This window comes from Bos indicus, chromosome 13 (genome assembly GCF_029378745.1).
Source record: "Bos indicus isolate NIAB-ARS_2022 breed Sahiwal x Tharparkar chromosome 13, NIAB-ARS_B.indTharparkar_mat_pri_1.0, whole genome shotgun sequence".
Lineage (NCBI taxonomy): Eukaryota > Metazoa > Chordata > Mammalia > Artiodactyla > Bovidae > Bos > Bos indicus.
Genome location: NC_091772.1, coordinates 66,127,264 through 66,148,795, shown reverse-complemented (window position 1 = coordinate 66,148,795; position 21,532 = coordinate 66,127,264). Strand labels below are relative to the sequence as shown.

Here is a 21,532-nt window from a genome sequence, read left to right as displayed (position 1 = left end):
TTATCTATAGTGATATCACATCAGTGCTTTCCTGGAGGTGGGAGTAGAGTGGGGACAGGCAGGAGGGAGAATTTACAAGGTAGCACAAGAGAACTTTTGGGAGTGATCCATATCCTGATTGTGGTGTTGATTCCATGCATACATACCTATGTTCAGAATCATTAAACTATACACTTTAAATATGTACAGTTTATTGTATGTCTGTTACTTCAAAATCAAAAAAGATGTAAACAATATGTGGAGAACTTTAATAGAAAAGAGAAGAACTGCAGTGACAATTGGGATATAAAGTAATGACAAGATTTGAGTGAAATTGATCCAGATAGATCTCCTGAGCTAATCTTAAAAGGAAGTGATAAATAGGGTTGAAAGAAAGAACCAGTGAGTAGGGACTTTGAGGGGTAAATTGGGATCTGGCTATGTGAAGTAGTAATTCTGAGTTATGGCAGAATTATTCATAACCCTGGGGGCTTCTCTCCTGGGATGCAGGCTAACTTGCCTCATAGGCATTTGGGATCTTAGTTCTCCCACCCGTGTCCCCTGCATTGCAAGGTGGATTCCTAACCAGTGGATAACCAGAAACGTCCTCCTGTTGCAGAATTTTAAAGTAGCTGGACTTGTCCATAATGCCTCTTAGTTTTCCTCTGGCAGCTTGGGACTCCACCCTAATTCTGCCTTGAGGTCCTCCACAAAACCCTACTACTAGGTCATCTGGTAAAGGGTATACTCAACATTGAAAAAGCACTGTGTTACTTGAGCAGCAAGGTAAGAAATGGGTGAGAATGATGTTTTAGGAAGACTCTTCTATGATATGAATAATGCATGCTGAAGGAGTATGGAGGACAGGCAGTTCACAAGACTGAACTAATAAGAAAATAATCTGTCCTGTTGTCCAAGTGAGAGTTTGAGCTCCCTGAAGCAGAAGGATGGAGAAGAAAGGGACCTGTTTTAGGAATTAAAGGACATAGTTTCTAGTTCTAGTTCTGTCAAGCACAACCTTTGTGATTTTAGACAAACCACTTTGCTTCTCTGAACCTCTAGCTCCACTTGGAAAATGGAGATAGTAATATCTGTATGGCTTTCATTAAGACCTTTGAAACAAATGTCTCATTTTGTTAAGATTGGTTAAGATTCTTCTTGAGGCGAGCAATGAAGATCAACTCTGGCTCACTTATGTTAAAAACAAAGGGATGGGGACTTCCCTGGTGGTCCAGTGGCCTCCCCTTCCCAATGCAAGGAGCCCGGGTTCAACCTGGTCAGGGAACTGGATCCCACATGCCACAACTAAGAGTTCTCATGCCACAACAAAGACCTGGCACAGCCAAATGATTACATATAGAATTAAAACCAACAAAGGACGCCGGAATATCTCGCTTAGAGCCTAAGGAAGATGTTTACCTATCAAGCCTCCAAAAAAGCCCATTCCAGGACACCTCCAGGAGTCTCAAAGGCAGGGAATGCTCTGCCATCACTATGACCCTAACCTCTCGCAGCTCCCAATCTGTCCGTGTCGGTCAGTCCTTAATTCCACAATCCGAGGGAGAGAGTCTGCTTGGCCCAGGCTGGGTCTCTTCTCCACTCCTGCATCAATCGGGCGTGTCAGGGGGCAGCATGGTATCATGATGCCATGACTTCTGGGCATCCCTCCCTCCCTGTGTATTAGAGGCAGCTCCCAGAGAAAGGGTGAGTGCTATGATTTGGATAGTCACCCTGGGAGGTCCCTGCTACACAAATACTTTACAATCAAAAAGCCTCTCAGCTTCTGATTCCACATAGTGGTTAGCATAATTGTGAATATATAATAAGCCATTCATACCTTACTGATTTAAAAAAACAAAAGACATACTGGGTGAAGTAAGTTAGAGAAAGACAAAAGATACAATATCACTTATATGTGGAATCTATAAAAGAATACAGATTAACTTATTTAAAAAACAGAAGTAGAATCGCAGATACAGAAAACAAACTTATGGTATCAGAGGGTAAAAGGGAAGAGAGATAAATTGGAAAATTGAGGTTGACATATATAACTATATAAAATAGATAACTATTAAGAACCTACTGAGGGAATTCTACTCAATACTCTGTAATGAGCTTTATGGGAAAAGGAGTGGAGATATATGTGTGTGTGTGTGTGTGTGTATAACTGATTCACTTTGCTGTAAACCTGAAACTAACACAACACTATAAATCAACTATTCTCCAATAAAAAAAATTTTTTTAAAGATTATTCTGACAGAAGTGGTCAGGTATATTGAAATCAGAACTGCAGGCCTGGAGTTTTAGCTAAAAAGCACTGCCTTCATCCATGTGGGAGTGGCTACAGGAATATGTAGGAATATGGGTACCGGGATGGAGAGTCAGAATCTGTGCAAAGCAGGAAGGGGCTATCACTGTGACAGATTGGACATGGGAAGTAAAGAGAGGAAAAAAACCACAAATTGTCTCTCTTACGAGCCTGGGAAAGGATGCTGTCCTCAGTAATTGGAGGCAGAGAAGTGCTGTCCTTTGCATGGGAGAATGATGAGCTCACCTCTTAACATCCAAATGCCAGGCTGTCCCTGTGACCTTAGTGATGATGCTCTTGAGAGACGTAGATAGGAGTGAGTAGAGGCCGACTGTCAGCCTGAAGGCCAAGTCTGATGCTTTGTTCCTTCCAGACTGTGAACCATACAAATAAGTAAGAAAGCTCCATGAGGAAATCAGAAAGAACAAGTAGTCCATCTGCAAGATCTGACCAGAGTTGGAAAGTGAGACGAGAAAAGAGAAAGAGATAACTCAGAGAAGGGCACAAAAAAGAGCCCAGGCATGTTTGTTGAGCACTGCCTCCTGGGCACCATCCTAAGTTCTAAATGAGATCTTTTGGGTGGCAGGCAAGAGAAACCTAAAAGGGAAGATCTATTCTTAGGATCACTGCATGCTGCCTAGAATCCTGTAATAGGAAGAGCATCTTGCTCCAGAAAGGAAATGAAACCGCACACACACAAAAAAATTTCCTCATGCCCAGTGCGAACATTCCACCTCTTTCCTCCTTTGTGTGCATTTCCATCTCCCTCCGTCTCCCTCCTCCTTCCCTTTCCTCTCCCCCCTCCCACTTCTTTCCTGCCAAAATTTGCTCTTTTGATTACCCAATCCATAGGGCAGTGCTCCCAAATTTTTAGTTTTCTCCTTTCATAGACCAGCCAGACAGAGATTGAGGCTCCTTGTCTCAGTTCAGCATTCCTAAGAGAGAGAATATAGTGAGTTGACCTTGTGGTGTGTACTCCTAGACAGACGAGTTGTGGTTAATGGAAGAAAATGACTTAGCAGAAACATGGCTGTGTGCGGACTTCCCTGGTGGTCCAGAGGCTGAGACTCCACGCTTCCAATGCAAGGGACACAGTTGGATCCCTGGTCAGGGAACTAGACCCCACATGTCACAACTAAGGATCCTGCATGCTGCAACTAAAGATCTTGCGTGACACAATGAAGATCGAAAATCATGCTTGAGGCAGCTAAGACCTGGCACAGCCGAATACATGAATATTAAAGAAACGTGGCTGTGGAACACCCACTGTTGATGGCCGAAGGCAGTTGCCAGAGAGGCTGGGTAGACGGTCCCATAAGGAGGCCCCTACATCCGTTCACATCTGCTCTTCAGCTCAACTTCCTGAGAAAGAGCTCATCTTCTCCATCTGGATAAGGAAACTCAGGCACAGGAAAGTTCAATATGACACACAGGGTCACAGAGAGCGAGAGAGTCAGAACCAGTGCTCAAACCCAGGTGTATCAGCTCCAGAGCCTCTTTTTTCCTACCACTCTGCAGGTTTATTCAGTAGTGCAAAGCTGCTTTCCCTCTGCCAGTTTGGAATCCGTGAAGTTATTTGTTTTCCAGAACAAGCAACTTAGAATAAGATTAGGCACTAGACTAGAGATGGCTGGCTTAGTAGCAAGAAGAGTTAGGAAGCCTAAACTGGAAATAATCACTGCTGCTGCTGCTGCTGCTAAGTCGCTTCAGTTGTGTCCGACTCTGTGCGACCCCATAGACGGCAACCTACCAGACTCCCCTGTCCCGGGGATTCTCCAGGCAAGAACACTGGACTGGGTTGCCATTTTCTTCTCCAATGCGTGAAAGTGAAAAGTGAAAGTGAAGTCGCTCAGTCGTGTCTGACTCTTAGCGACCCCATGGACTGCAGCCTTCCAGGCTCCACTGTCCATGGGATTTTCCAGGCAAGAGTACTGGAGTGGGGTGCCATTGCCTTCTCTGGGAAATAATCACTAGTCATGAAAATAGTGACTAACAGACACTATCTCACAGTTACTGCTGCTGCTGTTGCTAAGTCGCTTCAGTTGTGTCCGACTCTGTGCGACCCCATAGACGGCAACCTACCAGACTCCCCTGTCCCGGGGATTCTCCAGGCAAGAACACTGGACTGGGTTGCCATTTCCTTCTCCAATGCGTGAAAGTGAAAAGTGAAAGTGAAGTCGCTCAGTCGTGTCTGACTCTTAGCGACCCCATGGACTGCAGCCTTCCAGGCTCCACTGTCCATGGGATTTTCCAGGCAAGAGTACTGGAGTGGGGTGCCATTGCCTTCTCTGGGAAATAATCACTAGTCATGAAAATAGTGACTAACAGACACTATCTCACAGTTACTGCTGCTGCTGTTGCTAAGTCGCTTCAGTTGTGTCCGACTCTGTGCGACCCCATAGACGGCAACCTACCAGACTCCCCTGTCCCGGGGATTCTTCAGGCAAGAACACTGGAGTGGGTTGCCATTTCCTTCTCCAATGCATGAAAGTGAAAACTCAAAGTGAAGTTGCTCAGTCGTGTCCGACTCTTAGCGACCCCATGGACTGCAGCCTACCAGGCTCCTCTGTCCATGGGATTTTCCAGGCAAGAGTTCTGGAGTGGGTTGCCATTGCCTTCTCTGCACAGTTACTGAGGGCTACTGAGTATTATGGGCTTCCCAGTTGGCTCAGTGGGTAAAGAATCCACCTGCAACGCAGGAGATGTGGGTTTGATCGCAGGGTTGGGAAGATCCCCTGGAGGAGGGCATGGCAACCCACTCCAGTATTCTTGCCTGGAAAATCCCATGGACAGAGATCCCTGACGGGCTACAGTCCGTAGGGTTGCAAAGAGTTCGACACGACTGAAGCGACTGAGCACACATGCACTGAGTATTATGAATTAGCTCATTTAATTCTCACAACCAACTTATGAAGATAAATAGTACTGTTACCTTGTTTTGCAGATAAGGAAACTGAGGTACAGGCAGGTATCCACTCAAACAGCTAGTAAGAGGCAAAGCCAGGCCTCAGAGACTAAACTCCTAGCCTGGCCACAGTCCTGCTGCCAGCCCGGTGGAACCTAGGAGCAGGCCCGCCAGAGGACCTGCCGTGGTTATTCCAGGCCGTCCACGTCTCCTGCCATCTGGCCTAATGGCTCTGCCTGTTCTCGACTCTCTAAAGTTCTTTCCCTCTCACTGCAGACACTGGTAGAGGAGGAGCCCCTGCAGTCTCTCTTCAGCCCTGTGCTCCAGGAGGTCTTTATCACCATCACTGACTTCAGGTGAGGCCCGCATGCCCCCTATGCATGCATCTTGCTTCCTCATTCAGGGCCAGTGCCAGAGCCAACAGACGTGCTTCCTATTTTTAACTCCTGAAAACTATTTAGAAAGAGAAGGGGAAGTCAGATCCATGTTTCTGTGTAAGAAGTTGGCTTTCGTGTGTGCTCCCATCTGTATCTCAAAGACCCACTAGAACCTCTGTGGAGCTCAGTTGTGTCCAGAGTATATTCAGTATAAAGGTATTCCCATATATGCTTCATGACAGCAGAAGTCCATGGCCTGAGAAATTTGGAAGGGCTGTCTGCTATTTACCTCTCTTAGAGATTAGTACGGCACATTAACTGATTAAAGGTCCCAAGAAGTCCTGTAGTTAAAAGGTTTTTAAACTTGGGTCCGCCTACCAGTCCCCAAACTCAAAACCAAAAACTAACAAGCATTCAGCACAACACACTTTGGAAAATTGTGGTTTGTTGTATCAGACTGTAGCTGGCTTCCTTCTGTGGTTGAACTGAAGGAAAGCCTGAGGAGTCACTCTTGTGGGTTGGGGAGGGAAAGGAAGGGACCAGGTTGGAGGCTCTGAGCCTGAAACTCCTCCTCTTAACCTTTGCGAGGTTTGTCCAGACAGACTGACAAGTGTGCCATTGGTCTCCTCCATTAGAATGATATACCAAGCAGTTTCTCCTTCTCTTTGGGGTCACTTGGATTCCTGCTTATCAACATCAAATCAGATTCTTCCCAGCTAGTTATTCCCAAACTGTCTTTTTTTTAGTTGCCAAGATGTCTACTTGCTGTTTGGTTCTGAAGATCGAGCTGACCTGTTCAGTCTTGTCACCAAAAGTGTAATCGCTCTGCCCTCTATCAAGACCCTTATCCATCCGCAGGAAATCATGCCAGGTGGATCCTGCAATTCAGAGGTAACTCACACCTTGCCAGAGTAACTCACCAGCCACAGGGTCAGCTGATCTTGGCTTTTTGAAAGTACATTCGATTTTTTGGAACTCACCAAAAACTATTTAAGCAAAGTCTGGTGAATAAAATGGGTGGCGCAGCCAGGTGGCGCAGTTGGCAAAGAATCTGCTTGCCAGTGCAGGAGACGAATAAAATAGGTTGTTAAATAGTTTTGTTTTTTTTTAATCCCACTTTATTTTGTTTTCTTCCCTTCATTCCTTCTTTTCCTGCACTTGGCTTTACAATAAGACGGGAACGTTCATATGCCTAGTTTTTCAATAACATGGGAAAACCAAATGAACTTGTTGGCCAGCCCTATGCATCAGGTGCCAGAGAGAGGCTTCCTGATGAGGTGACAGTTGCAGAGAGGGCATGTCAACATCTCTGTAAGAAAAGCTTTCAAGCAGAGAAAAGAGGAAGGGAAGGGCCAAGGCTGGATTTCCTTCTGCAGCTGGTAAACTGGAAGGTGAAGCAGTTGCCAAAGGGGACTTTGTTCTCTGGGTTTTAAGGTATCAGAAAGGCTCACAAGTCAAGCTTTAAAAGTATGTTGATAACCTGTAAGTAGTTCTCACATGTAGTGAGAATCAGTTAACTGGGTTCCTGGTAAGGCTGAGATGTCCATTTGAAATGAAGATTTATTGTTTCACCTCGAGTCACATACTGCCTGTGAGTGCTTTACACAAAGGTCCTTTACCTTTGAGTAAGGTCTAAGATAACCAGGAGAGCCTTAAAGTGTGCAGTGTGGGAGAGCTTCCCGCGGGGTCCTCACTAACCCTGTGCCTTTGCAGTATCTCTACAGGCGGACGTTCCAGGCGTTCGTTGAGATGCTCCAGAGTTTGGTGATAAAAGACCGACATTTGGAAAATCTTGACATCATTTTTAAGGTAAACAAGATATCAGGAGAGAATGGGTAACTATTCCTATTAACTGGTGAAAGTGGAAGGAAAAAATTTGGAAAGGTTAAGTTTTAGGAGGCAACATAATAGGCGAGTATGGGCTTCCCTGGTGGCTCAGACGGTAAAGAATCTGCCTGCAATTCAAGAGACACAGGTTTGATCTCTGGGTCAGGAAGATCCCCTGGAGTAGAAAATGGCAACCCACTCCAGTATTCTTAGCTGGAAAATTCCACAGGCAGAAGAGTCTGGAGGGCTACAGTCCATGGGGTCGAAAATAGTCAGACGCAACTGAGGAACTAACACTTTCACTTACTGTAATAGGTGAGTATCAGCTCTGCATGTTGAGTCAGACTTGGGTTCAAATTCTGACTCTCTGCCATTCATTGGTTACATACATTCAGCAAGGAATTTAATCTTGCAGTCTTCACCTTTTTAAAATACTTACCTATGTATTTATGGCTGCACTGGGTCTTGTTCTTCGAAAGCACAGGCTTCTTCCAGTTGTGGTGAGCGGGTCTGCTCTGCAGTGCATGGGCTGCTCATTGAGGTGGCTTCTCTATTTGCGAAGCACAGGCTCTAGGTACATGGACTCAATAGTTGTGGCACACGGGCCTAGTTGCCTCAAGGCATGTCAGATCTTCCAGGATCAAACCTGTCCCCTGTGTTGGCAGGCGGGTTCTTAACCACTGGACCACCAAGGAGGTCTGTCTTCTCACCTTTAAATGGAGATAATAATTACTATGAGTATTGAATAAATGGCCTTCAAAAATGGTTTAAATGCTTGCTATAATTATTCCTTAAATTATTTTTGCTCATTACTATAGAAGGGCTTCAATCAGTGATCAAGAGAAGAGAGTCAGCCTCGTGAAGGAGTAAATAGGCAGCTGCCTACCAGGCAAGGTTGTTCATAGCCACCTGCCATCACCTGTACCCGTTCCAGTAGCTGCCATTCCACCAATAGAGTGTTACTCATTGGAGTGCATTCACTGCAGTTCAAGCGTCTTACTCTCTTTCTTCTTTTTAAGGTGCAGCTATTCTAGAAAGGGATACCCTTTAAATTATTATTAATCATTTGTGCCTTTATGCAAATGGATACTAATCTTTGCCACAACAGACCTTAATGTTATTTTTCATGCTTGTGCTCAGTCACGTCCAACTCTTTGTGACTCTATGGACCGTACCTGTCAGGCTCCTCTATCCATGGGATTTTTCCAGCAAGAATACTAGAGTGAGTCACCATCTCCTCCTCCAAGGGATCTTGCCAACCCAGGGCTTGATCCAGTCTCCTACGTCTCCAGCATTGGCAGGCGGGTTCTTTAGCACTGAGCCACCTGGGAAGCCAGACGTTATTTCTCATCCTCCTTCTATTTATACATCAACACTCCAGCCACGTTGGGTTTCTCTCATTTACCTGGTTGTGCCTTGTACCTTCCTGCCTTCCTAGCTTAATTCAAGCCATTTCTTCTACCTGAAATGCCACTCTTTCTGTGAAGTTCCTCCTCCATGAATCCTTCCCTGACTGTTTCAGGCAGATACAATTTCCCATTCTCAGTTCAGTTCAGTTCAGTTGCTCAGTCGTGTCCAACTCTTTGTGACCCCATGGATTGAAGCACGCCAGGCCTCCCTGTCCATCGCCAATTCCTGGAGTTTACTCAAACTCATGTCCATTGAGTCAGCGATGCCATCCAACCATCTCATCCTCTGTTGTCCCCTTCTCCTCCTGCCTTCAATCGTTCCCAGGATCAGGGTCTTTTCAAATGAGTCAGTTCTTCGCACCAGGTGGCCAAAGTATTGGAGTTTCACCTTTACCATCAGTCCTTCCAATGGACACCCAGGACTGATCTCCTTTAGGAAGGACTGGTTGGATTTCCTTGCAGTCCAAGGGACTCTCAAGAGTCTTCTCCAATACCATAGTTCAAAAGCATCAATTCTTCAGTGTTCATCCTTCTTTATAGTTCAACTCTCACATCCATACGTGACCACTGGAAAAACCATAGCTTTGACTAGACAGACCTTTGTTGGCAAAGTAATGTCTCTGCTTTTTAATATGCTGTCTAGGTTGGTCATAACTTTTCTTCCAAGGAGCAAACATCTTTTAACTTCACAGCTGCAGTCACCATCTTCAGTGATTTGGGGGCTCAAAAAATAAGGTCTGTCACTGTTTCCTTATCTATTTGCCATGAAGTGATGGGACCAGATGCCATGATCTTAGTTCTCTGAATGTTGAGTTTTAAGCCAGCTTTTTCACTCTCTTCTTTCACTTTCATCAAGAGGCTCTTTGGTTCTTCTTCACTTTCTGCCATAAGGGTGGTATCATCTGCATGTCTGAGGCTATTGATATTTCTCCCGGCAATCTTGATTCCAGCTTGTGCTTCATCCAGCCCAGTGTTTCTCATGGTGTACTCTGTATAGAAGTTAAATAAGCAGAGTGACAATATACAACCTTGACATACTCCTTTCCCTATTTAGAACCGGTCTGTTGTTCCATGTCCAGTTCTAACTGTCGCTTCCTGACCTCCATACAGATTTCTCAAGAGGCAGGTCAGGTGGTCTGGTATTCCCATCTCTTGAAGAATTTTCCAGTTTGTTGTGATCCACACAGTCAAAGGCTTTAGCATAGTCAATAAAGCAGAAGTAGATGTTTTTCTGGAACTCTCTTGCTTTTTCAATGATCCAACAGATGTTGGCAATTTAATCTCTGGTTCCTCTGCCTTTTCTAAAACCAGCTTGAACATCTGGAAGTTCACAGTTCATGTACTGTTGAAGCCTGGCTTGGAGAATTTTGAGCATTACTTTAGTAGCGTGTGAGATGAGTGTAAATGTATGGTAGTTTGAGCATTCTTTGGCATTGCCTTTCTTTGGGATTGGAATGAAAACTGACCTCTTCCAGTCCTGTGGCCACTGCTGAGTTTTCCAAATTTGCTGACATATTGAGTGCAACACTTTCACAGCATCATCTTATAGGATTTGAAATAGCTCAACTGGCATTCCTTCACCTCCACTAGCTTTGTTCATAGTGATGCTTCCTAAGGCCCACTTGACTTCACATTCCAGGATGTCTGGCTCTAGGTTGGTGATTCAGGCAGATGCAATTTCCCATCCTCAAAGCTCCTTAATAGCAGCACATCATTGCTTTTCTTTCTTTCTTAAATAGATTTCATAAGGCTAAAAACATACAGAAGTAGAGAATAAATAATTGAGGAAAGTTGGATGAAGAGAAAATCAAGTCTAGAATATAAGCACCAGTGGAAGCTGGACCACCTGACTCCCTAGGTCTTTGTGGTGGTTTGTCATCCCACTACTTTCATTTGCAACCAGAACTGGTTTGTCATTTAAGAAAATGTTTTCAGACGTGGTAGTGACACGTGGCAGACTTCCCAGAAGGCACAGTGTTAGGCCGGTGCAAGAGAGACAGGAGATGAGGGTTCAGTTCGTGGGACGATCTCATAGAGCAGGAAATGGCAATCCACTCCAGTATTCTTGTCTGGAAAGTTCCACGACCTGAGGAGTCTGGCAGGCCACAGTCCATGGAGTCGCACGGAGTTGGACATGACTTAGCGACTGAGCGTGCATGCACAGAGTTATATGTGAGACTTTTCCCTCCACACTTCTTCTAAAAGAATATGGTGTTATCATAGATCTTCCTGATAAACCATTTTTTTAAATGTAAAAAGTTAGTTTCAAGTTTTCCATTTATACTCTGTAAAAGCAAATTGAATGCCTCCTGTTATGCATAAATATCTTAAGTGATAAGATTTTCTAGGATGATAATAGAAAACCAGTTCTATCAGAAAGTCTTTGAGTACCTATTAGAGAAATTAAACAATGTTAGTAAAATATGAGCTCGTGACTTTTGGGTTATTTTCCTAGATCAAGCTGCTTAACCATTTATTTTTCACAGCACATGGATCCCTGGTTACGGTCAGACAAAGACCATGAACGGGAACGGGCCACAGCCAGCATGACTCAAGTTCTGAAGTGTTTATTCAAACATCTCAGCCTGCAAGTAAGTTGACCTCCAGTTGAAGATGAAGGACCCAGAGCTATCCTTTGAACTGCCCAGTTCCCCTCCTGTTTATGGCTCTCCAGACTGGTGCCTTCTTGATGCTCATGTAAGAACATTTGGCATTATTCACTTATCTGCTCCTCTCCCGTAAGTGAGCAGCTTGAGGCCAGGTACTGTGTTTAGTAATCTTGCATACCCAAGGGGATGCACAAGAGTTTGAAGCAGTAAAGTGTAGCAGGCAAATATAAGTATGTAAGTCAATTTAAAGATCTCCCAGCATCTCAGAGAAAATGGTTGTACAATACCTCCTCTCTTTTCCCTTTTGCATTCTCACTTTCCAGTTGTTCTGAATTCTCTCCCATAATTCCTAAAAAGAATTCCCTAAACTCAGATCCTCTTTCCTGATCTGTTCCTTTTTGTCATCTACAAAATCTCTTTCTTCTTTCCTCAGTAGATCTTCTCCACACTGGAGTCTCTTCTGTTCTCCATCCACCATTTCTCCAATCTGCATAGTAAGGCCCAGGAATTGGAAGAGAAGCTGGGGGAGAGTCGGAATAGTAGGTCTTTATGAGAATTCCTCAGAGAACTTAGCATTCATGTGACTATTCTAACAGTCAAAAGGACAGTGTGCCACTACCTTTCTCATTTCTCCCTTTGAAAACACATCCAAACTTGCCACCTCCTTACTGAAGCTCAGCCCCTCAAATGATGGAACTTCCCTGGTTCTCTGTTTGGTCGATGAGAGCACATGACTTCTGGCTCACTGACCACCTTATTATTCTGTGCTCACTGGCTACCCTATTGTCTGACCACATGCATGCTTCTTCCTCAAACTCTAATTTTGGCTGCAGACTAAAGACAAGAGTTTCAAATGACTTCTTCCTATGCATAATCTCCCTCTAGGCTCGGCGGAACCTCCTCAGCATTTTCTTCCTGGCAAGAATTGCCAACGTAAGGGTGCTTAACTTAGGTGCCTGAGGGGTCTGTGAACGTCCGGAAAGTTCTATGCAGAATTTTGTGTGGTGCAGTCTCCTGAACTTTTCTGAGGAAGGTTCACTGTTTGTGTCCGCAGTGCCAGCCCCAGTGCCTTATCCATAAGTGCTATGGTCATAACCAGTACCTGGCACATAATGGATACTCAGTGTTTGTTGATTGAAAGAATGAACATATTATCAGAGAATGAAAGATCTTACACAATTTGCATATGTGTTTCTCTGTTTAGTGTACATAGGTTGTAGAAGCTGTTGTTTCCACTATCTCAATGTATTTTTCTGAAAAGCCACAGTGGAAATTTCTTTCTGCCTCAATCCTAGGAACAGTCGTGCTGCCTCTGTATGGCTATTTGCTTCTTGCTTCATGGACAGTGTGAATCCTATTAGGTGCGTTCCTCTGTGTGAAGCCTGAGAAAGTTTGAAGCCTAGCTCTGCGGCCTAGTTTGAGTAAAAGATGATCCTGCATTCTGCATGCTAACAAAACCCTTAACTTCATTTATCTTTTCTGCCTTCATTTTTTTTTAATTGGTTCCACTTGCTTCATTATTTATTTTAAATTATATTTCTTTTTCTGGTAGGTTTTGACCAGCTACTTGACTTTTTTTCCATAATATGGTAAAGTATCTATAAATAAAAATTTTAAATATTGTCAGTTGGTATATCTCAACTTTGTATCTGACTTTTTCAACTTAGCAAACTAGCACATATTCCTGAAAAAAGGGAAGAGTGAAAGTTAGTCACTCAGTTGTGTCTGACTGTTATTCCATGGAGTGCAGACTGCCACACTTCTCTGTCCATGGAATTCTCCAAGCAAGAGTTCTGGAGAGGGGTGCCGTTTCCTTCTCCAGAGGATCTGCCTGACCCAGGGATTGAATCTTCATTGCAGGAAGATTCTTTACCATTTAAACCACCAAGGCTAATTTATTCCCAACTTATTATAAATTCTTGGGATACTTGTTTCCTAATGGTTGTATTCATAATTCTTGTTGTTGTTCAGTCAATCTGTTGTGTCTGACTCTTTGCGACCCCATGAACTACAGCATGCCAGGCTTCCCTGTGCTTCACCCTCTCCCAGAGCTTGATCAAACTCATGTCCAATGAGTAGGTGATGCCATTCAACCATCTCATCCTCTGTCATCCCCTTCTTCTTCTGCCTTCATTATTTCCTAGCATCAGAGTCTTTTGTAATAAGTCAGCTCTTCACATCAGGTAGCCACGGTATTGGAGTTTCAGCTTCAGCATCAGTCCTTCCGATGAATATTCAGGACTGATTTCCTTTAGTATTGACTGGTTGGATCTCCTTGCTGTCCAGAGGACTCTCAAGAGTCTTCTCCAACACCACAGTTCAAAAGCATCAATCTTTCAGTGTGCAGCCTTCTTTATGGTCCAACTCTTACAGCCATACATGACCACAGGAAAAACCATAGCTTTGACTACATGGACCTTTGTTGGCAAAGTAATGTCTCTGCTTTTTAATAGGCTGTCTAGGTTGGTCATAACTTTTCTTCCAAGGAGCAAGCATCTTTTAATTTCATGGCTGCAATCACCATCTGCAGTGATTTGGGAGCCGAAGAAAGTAAAGCCTATCACTGTTTCCATTGTTTCCCCATCTATTTGCCATCAAGTGATGGCACCAGATGCCATGATTTTTGTTTTTTGAATGTTAAGTTTCAAGCCAGCTTTTTCACTCTCTTCTTTCACTTTCATCAAGGGCTCTTTAGTTCCTCTTTGCTTTCTGCCATAAGGGTGGTGTCATCTGCATATCTGAGGTTATTGATATTTCTGCCAGCAATCTTGATTCAAGCTTGTGCTTCATCCAGCCAAGCATTTCACATGATGTATTCTGCATCATAACTTAAGTAAGCAGAGTGACAATATACAGCATTGACGTACTCCTTTCCCTATTTGGAACCAGTCTGTTGTTCCATGTCCAGTTCTAACTGTTGCTTCCTGACCTCCACACAGATTTCTCAAGAGGCAGGTCAGGTGGTCTGGTATTCCCATCTCTTGAAGAATTTTCCAGTTTGTTGTGATCCACACAGTCAAAGGCTTTGGCATAGTCAGTAAAGTAGAAATAGATGTTTTTCTGGAACTCTTTTGCTTTTTCGATGATCTAACAGATGTTGGCAATTTGATCTCTGGTTCCTCTGCCTTTTCTAAAACCAGCTTGAACATCTGGAAGTTCACAGTTCATGTACTGTTGAAGCCTGGCTTGGAGAATTTTGAGCATTACTTTAGTAGCGTGTGAGATGAGTGTAAATGTATGGTAGTTTGAGCATTCTTTGGCATTGCCTTTCTTTGGGATTAGAATGAAAACTGACCTCTTCCAGTCCTGTGGCCACTGCTGAGTTTTCCAAATTTGCTGGCGTATTGAGTGCAGTACTTTCACAGCACCATCTTTTAGGATTTGAAATAGCTCAACTGGAATTCCATCACCTCCACTAGCTTTGTTCATAGTGATGCTTCCTAAGGCCCACTTGACTTCGCATTCCAGGATGTCTGGCTCTAGGTGAGTGATCATACCATCGTGATTATCTGGATCGTGAAGATCTTTTTTGTATGGTTCTTCTGTGTATTCTTGCCACCTCTTCTTAATATCTTCTGCTTCTGTTAGGTCCATACCATTTCTGTCCTTTATTGTGCCCATCTTTGCATGAAATGTTCCCTTGGTATCTCTAATTTTCTTGAAGAGAAAATTATTGTTTTCCTCTATTTCTTTGCATTCATCACTGGGGAAGGCTTTCTTATCTCTCCTTGCTATTCTTTGGAACTCTGCATTCAGATGAGTATATCTTTCCTTTTTTCCTTTGCCTTTTCACAGTTATTTGTAAGGCCTCTTCAGACAACCATTTTGCCTTTTTGCTTTTCTTTTTCTTGGGGGTGGTTTTGATCACCGCCTCCTGTACAATGTTATACATCTCCATCCATATTTCTTCATGCACTCTATCAGATCTAATCCCTTGAATCTATTTGTCACTTCCACTGTATAACTATAAGGGATTTGATTTAGGTCATACCTGATGGCCTAGTCATTTTACCTACTTTCTTCAATTTAAGTCTGAATTTGGCAAAAAGGAGTTCCTGATCTGGGCCACAGTCAGCTCCCCATCTTGTTTTTACTGACCATATAGAGCTTCTCCATCTTTGGCTGCAAAGAATACAATCAGTCGGATTTCAGTGTTCACCATCTGGTGATGTTCATGTGTGGAGTCGTCTCTTGTGTTGTTGGAAGAGGGTGTTTGCTATGACCAATGTGTTCCCTCTGACAAAATGTGGTCCACTGGAGAAGGGAATGGCAAACCACTTCAGCATTCTTGTCTTGAGAACCCCATGAACAGTATAGTTCTTATTGCTATTGGCAATTATTTTGAATATGTGGTCTTTAAAAACCATACTAGAGGGACTTCTCGGCGGTCCAGTGATTGAGCCCACCTTCCAGTGCAGGGGACACTGATTCCATCCCCAGTTGGGGAACTGTGATACCACATGTCCCAGGGCAACTAAGCCTGTAAGCCGCAACTACTGACCCAGAGAGCCACAACTAGGGAGAAGCCTGTACACCACAACAGAAGATCCCACACGCCACAACTAAGACCCAGTGCAACCAAAAATAAATAAATATTTAAAAAGAAAAAAGTAGTAAAAACAGTGCTAGAATGAACATCTTTAAACACAAAGGATTTTTCAGGTTGCTTACTTAAATTAGAATTTATCCAATGTAATAGCATCTGCTGGATATATTGTATCTACACATGTAGATAGAACACTGGATAGAACACTGGCCCTTCTCTCAAGCAGGAGGTTCCAGAATTATTTCCACAGTTGAAATCTGAGGCACCAAATGCACATGCAGTCTAATGGTATTTTTCTTTTGCTTCCTAATCAGCTTCCAGTGCAATTCCAAAGACTTGGACACCTGGTGGCTCTGATGGCTCTGCTGTGTGGGGACCCACTGAAAGAGGTGGCCGAGGAGGCTGCGGAGGGCATGCACTACCTGCTGCACATCACCCTGAGGCTGAAGTGTAAGGCACTGCTGGAGGCAGTGAGGCCCTGAGTCAGTTCTCCAGCACAGCACAAAAAGCACCAGGCCTCCTTGGGCACTCACTGCCCACATTCTAGAAAGACTTTTACCCTGGTTCATAGAGAGAAGGGTAGCCTGTCCCTAGGCAAAGATAGAGCCACACTGACTTAATAATTAGAAGGATAACACTGGGTCAGACCCATCAGTGTCAGCCATGTGCATGCCCATGGAGTTGGAGCAGAAAACATGTGGCCCTGTGGAAAAGCTGGAGTAGTTAGTTTAGTTGCAAGTAGAAGAAGTTCTTGCCATCCCTTGGGCCTGCCTTTATGTGTTTATCCCAGAAACGTTTACTAAGTCCTTACTCAGATCTAACAGTAACCAGAAAATATGTGGTCCGATCCTTATGTGGGCTTCACAGGGGGCGCAGTGGTAAAGAATCTGCCTGCCAATGTAGGAGATGCAAGAGACATGGGTTTGATCTCCAGGTTGGGAAGATCCCTTGGAGAAGGAAATGGCAACCCACTCCAGTATTTCCGCCCAGAAAATGCCATGGACAGAGGAGCCTGGTGGGCTACGGTCTGTGGGGTTGCAAAGAGTCGGATACAACTAAGCGCACACACACACACAATCCTTAGATGTAACACATGATCTAGTGGGGGCATCAGAGAATCAGGGGGTCAACAAATAACTCTTCTTATAAACACTTGACTGCTATGAAGGGAGATTACAGAGGCCATGAGTAAGGATCAAATCTAGTTGTGGGGTTCAGAAACGGCCTCTCTGAAGATAACCTAAAAAATAACATTTAGTCAGGTGAAGTGATAAGAAGAGTGTATTAGGCAGAAGGAACAGCGTGAGCAAGGACACTCAGCAAATATGAACGTGGGGAATTTGAATAACAAAGAGAGGGCCATGGTGGTCAAGGAGTGAATCACCGATCCCCACAGTTGGAAGAAACTTCAGAAGATATCTAACCCAGACTTCCCCAGTGCTGAGTCTGAGTCTGTTCTATCCCTACCCAGCAGTTGCCCAGCCTGGCCTTGCTTATACCAAGGACAGCATAGTGCTCTACTTCCCAAAGCAGCAGTCTCATTTCCGAGCAGCTCTGAGTATGAGCTTTGTCTCCCGAGACGTATAGCCATGGGAACACAGCTGGTTGTTCATTCAGCAAATATTTATGAAGCACTTCTTGTTCGAGGGATGCATTGGTGAGTAAGACAGGCAAGTCCCATCCCACAAAGAGCTTATAGTTGGAGAAACAGTATCCTCAACCACGGGCTCAAATACTTCCTATAGATCAACCATGGGCTCAGATACTTTCTAGAGATAAATTTCCAGTGAAGATGAGCCACAGTAAAACACGAGGAAAACAAAACACTGTTAGGGCATCTTGGCAGACTCAGTATCAGCAAAACTAGACACATAGACAGTTCTGATTGCAGAACTATCAAACTCAGTACAAAACTGTGTAAATTTTTGTCGGGACCTAAGCTTCATAGGAAGGAAGACTCCTCAAAAGTCTTCACCAATGGGGAAATAAATGGTTTAACTTGCCTCGTTTGTATTCCCAAATCACTCAAAAGCTCTTACAAAGAGCTCTTCTTTTTTCTTTCAGCTGTTTTTATATATTGCTTTTCCACAGAAGAGAAGCGAATCAGATTAACATACATTCCTTCCCCCATTTTTTTGGGAGGGGGTGTAAAAAGTAAAAATGAGCATTTTTACTCAAGTGAAATAGACAAAAATAAGACTGGGGATCTACTTCAACCTGAAGATCAACCAGACTTGCAAAATCAAGAAAAAGGAAATAAGTCAGAAAGTATTAATATGTTACATTATTTTCTCAGGTATCACTTACGACAAGAAAAATCGCCAATGCTTGAAAAGAGCAGTGAAAAAATGCCGAGAACTCCTAGAACTCTACAATGTTAAACAGTTCTATAGTTGTCCCTTCAGAATTGCCCAGGTAATCAGAATGACTAAAATTTTAAAGACAGCTTGAAATGTTGGAGAGGATGGGAAACAACCAGAAGTCTCATACATTTATTCATGGGAATGTGAAATGATAAAATCACTTTGGGAAAAGGTCTGTTAATTTCTTATAAAACTAAACATACAAGATTGCCCAGAGAATATAGTTTGGAGATGAGGTAATGGCCATAACTGTTACACACTTTGCCCTGTGAGTTTAAGGGATTTAGATCAGACCGTCAGTGAGGCCAGTATCACTGTGTGGACATTTTTTCAGACCAGCTCTGTGCCTGTTTGCTCTCCTAACCCCACCCAACCCCTTGCAAATGTAAATCCTTGTCACGAAAAGAGACCTCAAGAGGGTGAATTTGAGGGACTTCCCTGGTGGTCCAAGGGTTAAGACCACCTTCCAATGCAAGGAGTGCAGATTTGATCCCTGGTTGGGGAGGTAAGGTCCCCTATGCCTTGTGGCCAAAAAACCAAAACATAAAACAGAAGCAATATTGTAACAAGTTCAATAAAGACTTAAAAGAAAACTCTAATTTTAAAAAAATGGGTGTAATTGATCCAAATACAACTATTAAAAAGCCATACACTTCTTTGTTAATGTAATTATCCAATACTCCACAAATACTAAACATCTTCTAGGTATCAGGGTCTTCCCTGGTGGCTCGGTGGTAAAGAGCCCACCTGCCAATGCAGGAGACCTGGGTTGGGAATATTCCCTGCAGAGGAAATGGCAACCCACTCCAGAATTCTCGCCTGGGAAATACCATGGACAGAGGAGCCTGGTGGGCTGCAGACCATGGGGTCACAAAAGAGTCGGACACAACTGAGAGACTAGGCAACAATAGGTGATACACAGAAAAAAAGCCTACAGATCTTATTCATGTTTGGTCTAAGGAATCAGGTAAATTGTCTTTACGTCAATTTCCTCATCTGTATATGAGGATCTGTAAAAATTAGGATAAGTCAGTTGTTATGAGAGTCAAATGAGATACAGTACAGAAAATGCTTTGCTTAGTGCCAATCACTTGGTAAGTGCCTAGTAGATTATACCTATTATAATTATGTGGAGGACTTTATTCACTGTCACGTACAAACTGTGGAAAATTCTTCAAGAGATGGGAATACCAGACCACCTGACCTGCCTCTTGAGAAATCTTTATGCAGGTCAAGAAGCAACAGTTAGAACTGGACATGGAACAACAGACTGGTTCCAAATGGGGAAATGAGTATGTCAAGGCTGCACATTGTCACCCTGCTTATTTAACTTATATGCAGAGGACATCATGCGAAATGCCTGGCTAGATGAAGCACAAACTAGAATCAAGATTGCCGAGAGAAATATCAATAATGTGCAGATGACACCACCCTTCTGGCAGAAAGTGAAGAAGAACTAAAGAGCCTCTTGATGAAAGTGAAAGAGGAGAGTGAAAAAGTTGGCTTTTAAAACTCAACATTCAGAAAACTAAGATCACAGCATCCGGTCCCATCACTTCATGGCAAATAGATGGGGAAACAATGGAAACAGTGACAGATTTTATTTTGGGGGGCTCCAAAATCACTGCAGATGGTGACTGAAGCCATGAAACTAAAAGAAGCTTGCTCCTTGGAAGAAAAGTTATGATCAACCTAGACAGCATATTAAAAAGCAAGAGACATTACTTTGCCAACAAAAGTCCGTCTAGTCAAAGCTATGGTTTTTCCAGTGGTCATGTATGGATGTGAGAGTTGGACTATAAAGAAAGCTGAGCACCAAAGAATTGATGGTTTTGAACTATGGTGTTGGAGAAGACTCTTGAGAGTCCCTTGTACTGCAAGGAGATCCAACCAGTTCATCCTAAAGGGAATCAGTCCTGAATATTCATTGGAAGGACAGATGGTAAAGGTGAAACTCCAATACTTTGGCCACCTGACTTGAAAAACTGACTCACTGGAAAAGACCCTGATGCTGGGAAAGATTGAAGGCAGGAGGAGAAGGGGACGACAGAGGATGAGATGGTTGGATGGCACTGCTGACTCGATGGACATGAGTTTGAGTGAGTTAAGATCTGGGAGCCGGTGATGGACAGGGAAGCCTGGCGTGCTACATGGGAATCACAAAGAGCCAGACACAACTGAGCAACTGAACTGAACTGAACGTATAGTGAGAAGCAGAATGACACATTATTTTAATAAATCATCTCCAAATTATTTTAGCTAGGCTTGTGTCCCTGTCAGCCATAGAGCATTAGGGCCTTTCCTTAATTCTTATTTCTGTAAAAGTATCATATGTCACTCTTTCTGAGTATCTCAGTAATCAAGCTTTTTTATCTTTGGCCATGATCCCTAGCTTGCAGGATCTTGGTTCCTCAACCAGGAATCAAACACGTGCTCCCTGCAGTGGAAGCACAGAGTCCTAACCACCCGACTGTCAGGGAAGTCAGTACAAGCTTCTTTCTAAAAGTCAGAGTTGTAAGAAACCATGCACAGTCCCTCGGGACACTGGTTTGCTTCCAGTTTTTCACTTCTGTAAACAGTCTTTGTGTGCTTCTCTGATTGTTGACTTAGAATTGTTCCTTGTTCAGGACTCTTCCTGTTAAACCATCCATCTCGAAAGTTCATTTTCCCTAAATCATCTCAGGTCTTCGAAGTTTTTCTCAATTCCAACGAGCTCTACCAGTTTGTGATGGCTACACTGGATGGCCTGAAAAACCTGAAACATCCCCACACGCAGCGGTCAGCGGGGGAATTGCTGAAAGCATTGGTGAAGAATGCACAGTCCCGGTTTGAGAAGGTAAACCACTCAGGGGACATTTCCCGAGTTTAAAATGCAGGCAGAGCCCTGTCCCCACCTGCAGATGCTAAGGTCTCTCCTGCTGTTCCTATTCAGCAGAATACAACTGAGAACAACCACTGAAGGGACCATGGCCAAAGCCTTAGTCTATTTAGTTAATGCGGAAAAATCATGCATTCAACAAGCATATACAGCCACTGTGTATGCAGCTAGGGATGGCAGGTTTTGTTTTGTTTTTTTAATCTGAGGTATGGCCCCTGTTTTCCAAAAGATTGTATTTTTTTTTTTTTTAATATAATTAACATACACGAGAATGGTAACTCCAGTTTAGATCCTCATTCGGGTTAGTTAAAGGTACCAAAATTTAAAAAAC

General features: G+C 43.5%; 1 protein-coding gene across 2 annotated transcripts in view; it reads left to right on the top strand.

Annotated features, from left to right (window-relative positions):
• The window catches only part of MROH8 (maestro heat like repeat family member 8), a 60,263-nt gene that overhangs the window by 14,418 nt on the left and 24,313 nt on the right, over window positions 1-21,532 (top strand). For both annotated transcript variants that reach the window (XM_070801636.1, XM_070801635.1), the window contains exons 5-11: window positions 5,469-5,548; window positions 6,316-6,460; window positions 7,283-7,378; window positions 11,292-11,396; window positions 16,275-16,410; window positions 18,257-18,375; window positions 21,007-21,159. In XM_070801636.1, coding sequence (XP_070657737.1) covers window positions 5,469-5,548; window positions 6,316-6,460; window positions 7,283-7,378; window positions 11,292-11,396; window positions 16,275-16,410; window positions 18,257-18,375; window positions 21,007-21,159 — 834 coding nt within the window. The remainder of the gene's footprint in view (window positions 1-5,468; window positions 5,549-6,315; window positions 6,461-7,282; window positions 7,379-11,291; window positions 11,397-16,274; window positions 16,411-18,256; window positions 18,376-21,006; window positions 21,160-21,532) is intronic.